Source organism: Buceros rhinoceros, unplaced genomic scaffold, assembly GCF_000710305.1.
Source record: "Buceros rhinoceros silvestris isolate BGI_N320 unplaced genomic scaffold, ASM71030v1 scaffold47724, whole genome shotgun sequence".
Taxonomy (NCBI): Eukaryota; Metazoa; Chordata; class Aves; order Bucerotiformes; family Bucerotidae; genus Buceros; species Buceros rhinoceros.
The window spans coordinates 1-9501 of record NW_010408514.1 but is presented as its reverse complement, the minus strand read 5'-3'; the positions used below and the strand labels follow the sequence as shown (position 1 = coordinate 9501).

General features: G+C 37.6%; 1 protein-coding gene across 1 annotated transcript; it reads right to left on the bottom strand.

Moving 5' to 3' along the window:
- Window positions 1-5998: 5998 nt before the first annotated feature.
- Window positions 5999-9180, bottom strand: GTF2H5 (general transcription factor IIH, polypeptide 5). The gene is made up of 2 exons (XM_010134872.1): window positions 9146-9180; window positions 5999-6179 (listed from the first exon to the last, which is right to left on the bottom strand). Exons 1-2 carry the CDS (start codon window positions 9178-9180, stop codon window positions 5999-6001), a joined length of 216 nt encoding a protein of 71 aa, XP_010133174.1.
- Between the last annotated feature and the right edge of the window lie 321 nt (window positions 9181-9501).

Genomic DNA, 9501 nt, shown 5'->3' with positions numbered 1-9501 from the left:
CTACAATCATATTCATTTCATATGGTGAGGAAATGAAGGAAAAAAAACTTCATAAAAGTTAATTCTGACTGTATTGACAATGTCTTCCTGTGATTTACACTCACTAAAAATGATGTAACTTCACACACAGCAACTCCTGAAGCAGGCTAGTTGTGTAGAGTTACACAGACCTAGCGGTAACATCTGAAGGGAAGACCACATCATCTTAGTATAACACGATTGTGCACATAAGCACAGAAAGAAAATACTGGACAGCTACACATTTAAATTTCAGAGCTGTAACTACATCCTAAAATCTCCTCCTACAAGTATCTTTCTAGAAGGATCCTTTGAAATTGAATGTTCATCCCCAGCTGAAAGCATATCCAGAGAGCAAGATATTAATGTTCCAAAGCACGGCAAGTCTCTGACCCACCATTGCCCACGCTGCAGCAATTTTTTAAAAAGCAGTTTAAAATACTGGTAAGAGCTCCCCTTACTGGACTGCCTTCAAATTCTTAAGTCTTCAGTCCTGAAAATCCCTTCATGCAGAAAAAAGATGGGTAAAATATTATTTCTATTCCACATTAAAAAAAACCCTAAAAAACACCCACCCAACCGAAAAAAAATTTCCACATCATTTTTCTACCATAGACCCTATATTTTAAATTTCTTATTAGCTGTTAGTTTATAAGGCCAAAGATAATAACTTTGAATTATTGGAAGAATTTGTTCTTCCAACATTATGAACTTCATCAATTTATTGAATCCTTAATTTTGTACAGCACCTGTAAGCCTTGCCAAAGTCTAAATTACAAACCACACGTGGACACCCAATTCTGTCACGCTGAGTAACGCCTCATTTCACAGCAACCACTGCCAGCTCTAAAGGGTCATCTGTAGGATAATCAATGAGTCAGTGTGGGAAAAGGATCAGAATCCGCTGTGGAACTGGGAACTGCAAAATGATTGATTACAAAAGCTTACTGTTCCCTTGAATTGCCTACTGCCTGGTTGGAAGACCAAAACACATGTCTCAGCCTCTGTTGGTTCATATAATTAAAGCCTTGTTGATTTTATATGTAAGGGCACGTCTCCAGGATGGCGGATCACCGCCTCCCTAAGATTGTGCTCTACGGTGAACTCGCCACCGGCTGCTGCAAGAGAAGAGCTCCAAAGAGGAGGTATAAGGACTCCCTGAAACAATACCTCAGCCTAGGCCGTACTGACCACCATCAGTGGTCCACCCTGGCCTCCAATCGGGACATCTGGAGACACACCGTACATAACGCTGCTGTCTCCTTTGAGAACACACGTAGAATCAGTCTTGAGGAGAAAAGACAATGCCGAAAGAACTGTGCCTCGACTGTACCACCCAAGGAGACCTTCCGCTGTGCTCTTTGCAACCGGTCTTGCCTATCCTGCATTGGCCTTTTCAGCCATCAGCACGCTTGCAGTAAGCGTGGGTAAAGCCCTTCCCAAATCTTTGTCCGTGAAGCCAAGCCATGATATATGGTTTTTAAAGTCCTACTTTTGCAAGCTCAACCCAAGGGCTGACTGAAATTGGGCATTTTTATAGTGATGATGCCAACTAAGAAAGGTTAAAATAAGTAATTTTAATGACACCATGGAATAATATTATCTTCAATCCACAGCAGACAAACCTGTTTACTTCGGCTTACACTAAATAATCCTGCTAATGCATAAAATATGTTCTCTAGTTTGTTCTCACATACATGAGGTGCAGGGTTAACTTGAGTGAGAAAAAGCAGTAAAACCTGTTGTTCTGCCACATTAGAAAAAAAGAATCAGAAGATATGCTTTTAAATACAAACTAAAGTCCTGTAAAGACTGTAAATAGGATTTCTCAATGTACAACAGAACTTGGGGAAGTTTTTTTTATAGCACATCACACTAGCCATCTAGCTCTCAGCACTGTGTTACACAGAACAAAGCCTGAATTACCATTTTAACCACATTAAATTTCTAAACAAGTAAACAAAACCACTCTATGATTCTTCATTCCAAATGCCTACCTTTTTAGCCAGTTTAGCTACAAAGTCAAATCCACTCAATCTGGGTTCTCTCAGGTAAAATAGTGCAATTTTCTGAAGCATTCTCTACTTTCTTTCAACACAGTTTTTCTTGAGGCTACATCCATTCTCTCTACTGACTGTTATTTCCTGCTTTACTGTGCTGGACAATTATTCTCCCTGGGCTAATAAATTATTCTCTGTTGTACAGAGAGAAGGAAAGCAGATTTATGCATTCATAACAAGCTAAGAAATTCTTTATAATCCCTACCTATACTGACCAACTGAGGGTCATCTTCATCATGCTGCCAATCCCCACATTAAAAAAAACTTGCCCTCCAGAATTAGCTTAACCCACAATTTCTAAAAGTATCTAAACATGTGATAACATTTAGGTTTATTCGCTTTTGTGGTACACTATGGTCATATTACACAGAACATTAATAAACAAATTTAAAAAAAGAGGCTTGAACAAAACCCAAACCACTAAATAGTGTAATTTTCAACCAAAATCAGATGCTATTGCTTTAACAGGAAGCTGCATTTTCAGTTTCCACCCATTTCTTCCCATTTAACAAAAATACTTCATTTGTATGTTTAAAATTCTTTTACCTTGCTTTAGAGAGCTCTCTCATTTTTCTGTCAAACATTACTCTTTAGCTTCTGCATTCATGTTAATGGAGTGGTATTTGTAAGCCTGTCCAAAGTTATAGTAACTACCAAAAAGCAACTGTTTACATCGCAACATACAAGCAAGTGAACTTGGAAGCTTTTTTAGAGCTAAGTATAAATAAGTAGCAAATAAGAAATAAAGTTCAAATTAGTGTCCTTTAGGTAATTATTCTACCATACTCTTCCTCCAGTAAACAAGATACTTTCATCTCCGACTAAAAGCAAAAAGTGAAGCAGCAGCTCAGCCCTTACCAGTGAGAGCCCATCAAGATAAAACTTGCTACTTCAACAAGAAGCGACAAGAAGTCTGTCATTCAAGCTCTTTTCTTGCTACTCAAGCTGGACCTGAGCAGAGTCTAGTCCCTATGCTAGATACAAGCAAGAAAACCAGTGAACTTATTAACTGTGGATAGAAATGTTAAATTAACATAAAATATCCAAAATACGGTGAGAGCTGATGTTCTCACCATGTCAACTCAGTTAGCAAAACATGTACATTTAAACAAATCTCCTTAACCTTTTATTCTCAAATGCCTCTAGCCTTTAAAAAAAGATATTCTTAACACAGTGCTCCATTCTGAGCTCCACTCACGAATAAAATTTTACACCTAATTGAAAGCCAGCAAAAACATTTAAAGTTTGCAAGTCTAAATGTTAATTATCTCGAAATGTCTTGATACGTAAAGCTAGTATCTACTTTTTTCCCCATCCGAGCAATATATAGATACATCTATCTGTATCTATCTGTGTATTTTTAAAGGCCTATAAATTCCAAGATTATATGAATTTAAAAAAAGCAGCTTTTTGGGGTCCCAGTTTCTTCAACCCCAGAAACACTGGGTTTTGGGTTTTTCTTGATACGTATACATGCTCAGAAACCATAATCTACTTTTCCCTAGAAACTACAAACAACTCAGCTCCTTAAGACCTCATAAGGAGACACCCATTTGCTTCTTTAGTCTCTTTTGCTTACTCTTCGAGCATAGAATCAATTAGGCCTGGTTAGGTTGCAGGAAGGATCTAAGTCTTGACAGGTTTAGATGTTAAAATTCATAAACACGTTTGCTCAGAAAAGACTGAAAGCAAAGAGTCTAAGAATGTATGCCTGTTTAGTTTATACAGCTTGGAACATCTAATACATAAGGCATTTACTACTGGAAATCTAAACTAAAGCACAGGCAATGCAACGATAAATCTGAACAATTAACCAGGTGAAAAAAAAAGCAAGAACTGCAATTAGTTTATCTTAGACTTTAAATGAAAATGACAATAGAAACACAGCACTAGACATGCTAAATAGAGAAGATTCACAGGTGTAATTCCAATATGACTTCAAGTACTGTTATTTGAAGAGAGAGTAAGGGATTATTTATCTTTCATCAAAATCTGAACAGAAAATAAAATAGGATTCCAAAGAAAAGATAGAAGACACTTTTAAATAAATGCATTAAGCTATCACGCCTTAAGACTACTGATTCTCTTGCCATTAAATAAGTAACAATCTTCCACAAAATAACAATTAGGAGGTCAATGTTCGACCAGTCTCAAGAAAGAGGTAAGGAACCATAAACAATTCATAAAATATTTCAATCTTTTATCTTAAGTGAAGGTGTGTAACTGTCTCTTGATCTACATATGTGAGGAAGCAGAAGAGATGGAACAACTTGGACCAAACCCCACTGTTCTATACAGTCAGAGAAAAGGGGAGGTACCAGAAACCACATGAAGCTAAATTCCACAGGGTTATTTGGTCATCTGCATGAGCCAGAATATATGCAATTCTGCAGAGCTTTATTTGGACAACTTTTTGATTAAAAACATCTAAAGAACTTTCTCCCGAAGCTTTCCTATTCCTGGAAAACAAAACCAAAAAACCATGAAACACCAACTAATCTGGTATCTGCTGCATAAGAAAAACAATTCATGGTAGGAGAGGCAGTAGAGAAGACTGTTCCTTATAAAAGCCTTTCTATTTACACTTATTTTCTCCCCCCAAAGGAAGAGATCTGATGTACATGAGCAGCTCTGAAAACCAAGCTTCCCTTTGAAGTAAAATCCTAGAGGTCTTTCATTTATAAATTATTACTTACAGATAAAATAGGTTTTACTATTTTGAGTAGGAAGTAGGATAAGAGAAGAGGTAATACATGTTATTATTCTTGTTTCTATAATCTGTATCTGCCATATTAGTAGACTGAAATCTTCACAGGTTTTATCATCATGCATTAGCTGACTTACTAAACAAGCCAGTGTCTGAGATAGTAAGTTACAAATATAGTGAAGAAAAACAAACAAAACAATGAGGCTTTATCTTTGCAGCAAAGCACAACAGTGGAGGAAGAGTGAAGCTGAAGAAAAGAAGTCACAATCAAAACCCAACACCCCAAAACACCCCCAAACCAGCTTTCATCTTCACAGGTAGAGCTATCAAGTCTCAATTTCCCCTTCCTGGTCACATAGCTAGGTATTAGCTTCAGTGGAAAAATACAAGCAGTTACATCTAAAGGACCAGTCCCCATTTATGTTACCCCTTTAATTTGCTATCGTTGATAGGTAAGTAATAAATTTCCAATTAGAAGGTGATGATCTGCGTTAATGCATTTTGTCGTTTCCATCCCCCTAGACAGATTCCCACAGCACTCCCCAAACCCAGAACAACAAAGAAAGCATAGCCTTGGTAAAAGTAGGCAAGTAGTATGGGGCATTTGTAAAATGTTTGGAAAAAAGAAAAAACCACTAACAAAAAAACAAAACAAAAAAACAACCCAAACAAAACAAACTGAGAAAACGCAAACCAACTTTCATTTTGGTATACTGCTTTAACATAATGAGGTTGATATCTGAGCATGCTTTCAACTTATGGAGATCTTCCATCAAGCACAGATCATATTTCAACAGACCTTCTTCACATTGTCGGTCACACTATAATCAGATTTAATCAATTCCACAGGAACATAACATGTCAGAGAAGTTCATACAGCATTCCAGTACAGAAACATTACTCTAATTCTTAGGTCATACTATCTTGTGAGACAAAAGCCCTAATGGAAAAACAGAAAGCATGCATCAAAAGTTCTCTAGGCAAGTCCTCAAGTGTATCATTTTAAGGATTTTAATAAAGATGCTATAATCTCTCAAAATTCGGAAGAAAATCCAATTCCAGAATATTTTGTTTACAAAAATGATCCATTTTCTAGAGTTGCCACTTCCACATATACACTGTGATTAGTAAGTTCTATATTAAAACAGTAACAACCCAAGCTAGTGAAATTCACTATTTCAAAAGTCACAGGAATCTCGTTTCTCTAGTCTTTTTATTTCTGAGTAATAGGAAAAGAGTTCTGGTCCATCAACTCGCCCACCCTCTCCTGAAGGAAGTTAACCAACTCGGCTAATACAAAGACATGGGTTTCATCCAGGTCTTGTATGATGAACTTCTTTCCCAATGCATTTGACTCATCCAAGTAGAGCAGAAACTGCTTCATTGCTGGGTCACTGTAAAGACAAACACACATCAGATCCCACCCCACTGTAATAAAACACAGTTAAAAGCAGACAAAAAAAAACGTCTGAAGACCCTCCCGAAGTTCTTTGGGAAATTAATACTAATTTCAAGAGTTGATTACAATTTGAATTAAGTTTATGAAGATTTTGAAAAAGTTATTTCTACATAATAGTAATTGCTTGGGTTACTTTAGAGATAAAAATTAACTGATAACGAGGTATACTGAGAAGAATTAGCTGCTTGATTAGCAGAAGAGCTCTATGCTGCTGTTAAAGTAGCTTTAATAAAAAAAAACAAAACCCAACGCTTAATAAGGCAAGTTTGAACTTACATTTCTATCTTGAGCAGTAACAGCATAGTGTTCGTAAAGCACAATTTTTGTTTAAGGCTAACAAAATCCCAGGAGAACACAGATCTCATTCAAAGTAATACAGCACAGAGAAAAAGTGATCATATATGAACGGTACATTTACCACAACTGAGCAGTCTCTTCTTTTTCACGATGTCACTTTCTAAGTTAAGTGTTTAGAAGGAAACATTTTGGAAGTATGGGAATTACAGGTAACTGAAACGGCTGCATTATACAAAGCAGCTCGATAAAGTGGCTTCAAATTATAAGCTCTTTGATCCACTGAAATTTTGAAGAATTCAGGCAATATTATTCTGATACTAGTTTTTACAAAACAGGAAGAACACGCTCGTTGTTAAAACTCAGTATTTGATTGCAACAACTAGTAAAGAATATGTGCAAGAAATACAGGCAATTGGAATCAGATAGCTCAGGACACTTTCAAAATTATGAACACAGCTGTTCTGGCAACAAAGTAATTCCTAAAAAGAATTGTTAATAGCATAGTAAATCTTAAAAGAGCTCCTTGGTTAATCTTTCCTCTTTTAAATGCATTATGAGCACCAACTCTGCCTTACTATGCACTACGAGTCCAAACCATTCCCTTGCTCCCTCCCCAGCAACTCAAAAAACCCCAGCCTTTAGTATTAGCCTCAAACCTGCAGAGGTATGACTAGAGCAAGCTGAGTTTTCAAAGCACAAAATAATTTTGAGGAAAGAAAATGGGAAAGTCTGAAAGCTCTACCTTCTTTAGAAAAACCATTATTTATGTGCTCTGGCATGTAAGAGCTGAAACAAAAGGAAAACAGTTTAGAAAAATCAGGTTCCGGAACTCTGTGGTTCCCACCATTCCTCCACATCCTCTTTTGGATGGGTGCAGGGAAGTATACATTGTTTCATCCAGCTGTACATCAGTGAGTCACATTAGCAGCACTAGCTGGCACGAACTTATCTCCTAGCTGGTGTCTCTGCAGTAACCAGAGACTGTTTTTCACACAAACAACATACAGAACTGTAATCAGTGCCAGTAGATTTATGTCACAGCAGAAAGAGTGCTCTCATTTCAGTTCTTGAAGATTATAATCCTTGATGTAGTGTCTTCAGAAAAGTTTCATCAATTTATTGGAGGAGTATGAAAAAGACACACTTCACTATTTTATTTGCATGATCTACACATTCAGAAGAACCTATTTTTTTTTTTCCACTCCCTGTCCATTTGGTGTCTTAAATATCCTCAGAAAATCAGTTTGTAAAAAAAACCTTGTACCTGAAGTGTAAACAAGATGCCAGGGTTATAGTAATTCTGCATCTCTTCTTAGGATGGAATTTTGTATCCAATCTTAGGCTACCTTTTTGTAAAGGTGGGGAGAAAACAAACCAACCCAAACCACCAAGAGCTAGTAAAACCAAAACAAAGGGCAGTTTCCCAGGGGGCTGTTGAAAACATCTGACGGCAGAACAAATGCTGTAGATTTGTCATCAGGTAGAAAATTCCCTTCCAGGGAGAATGATTAAATTCCATACTAATCTTAAGTGGGGTGTGGCCATGGAGCTGAACACACAGCTCTTTAGGATGTGTAAAATAAACACATAAAGTGCAAAATAAGATATTTTGCTAACTGCTTGAGATTTTAGAATTTTTTGCCTTGTCAGTCAAGAATTCTGCTCTGGGCATCTTTAACTAGTCAGCTGCAGGCAGGCAATCTCTTATGCTTCAGAAAATTCATCAAGGTACTAGCACAGAGCTAAATTTGAGTAGACGCTTTTTGTTATAGCGGAGTTTAGGCTCTGAACTGCTCTTACATAGCCACTAGACCTTCAGGCTTCAGCTGGCTAACAGTTCAGTCAGCTCAGAATTTAGCTGCTGCAAGCTCACAGCTCTACGTACCGTGCACACACATCACAAGAGGTTCAAGGTTCTTCGGCTTTTGTGAAGTTATAATCTGTTAATATTTTTACAGTCCACGAGCAGAAATCTTATATGTCATATAACACTATGTAATGACCCCACAAATCTTGACTGATGTTTTGATTTTTTTTTTTTTTACTTTAGAGGTAACGAGTTATCTGATTCCCACTCTAGAGGATTCAGATTGTATGAAAACATGGTTACTGCAAGTACAACAAAAGTTTACTTTGACAAACTACAAGCATATTCCTGTTAAGTATGATCTAAAAACAGGGCCACATGCCAGATTTGAACAGAATCTGGACTAGAGTTGATGAAAAAAGGCAGGAAAGAAAGGATGAAAGATATCTCACCTCCCAAAAAAACACACTATAAAGAAAACACACTGCTCATGAATAACAACAAAAACCCCCACTGTTTGTAAGCAATATAAAGAACAAGAGGAAACATCTAGAGGTTAAGCATAAGTGAAAGAGGGTATCTTTAAAAGAAAAAACAAGTTTGAAATTAAGATTACCTCCAACTGGCTGTCCTTCTTCCCCCAAAGGCTGCACTTTTCTCGTGTTTGTTCACTCATCATCACCTCCCTCCACAATTTTTTTTTTTGGTCTAGACTCTTAAGTTGCTTAGAATATTTCCATCTCTAAAGAAATTAGTAGACTATAACACAAAGAGAAACAGTAAGTGCTGTTACTAACCATTCAATCAGAACGCCTTTCAGAACATTCACCATCTTCTCAGTTCTCTTACAAACGCTGAAGGAAGAGGCGACAAGAACAACTCTTTATTTGGGTTACACGCGTAAACAGAGGAAATCTGAAAGAAAAAGAAACGACGCCTTCGTTGAACTCAGCGATACTTCGAGCGCACTCACCTCCCCGGGCCCAGCAGCGCTGCCCTACTATTAGGCCGAGCGGCCAGGGGCTTGCAGAGAGGCATGCAGGGGCAGCCGGGCCCACTCCGGTGTGGCGATGAAAACTTTAAGTCCTCTCCCCTCACCCTTGCAAGCAGTCCAGGCAGATCTACTCCACACCAGCCCCGCCGAGCTCCTGCG

What these genes read in the sequence shown, in the direction of transcription:
- GTF2H5 (XM_010134872.1), bottom strand. Translation starts at nt 9,180, where the DNA reads ATGGTGAATGTTCTGAAAGGCGTTCTGATTGAATG. An exon ending in AAAGGCGTTCTGATTGAATG is followed by an intron (nt 6,180 to 9,145) that starts GTTAGTAACAGC and finishes TTGTCTTTACAG; the next exon opens with TGACCCAGCAATGAAGCAGT.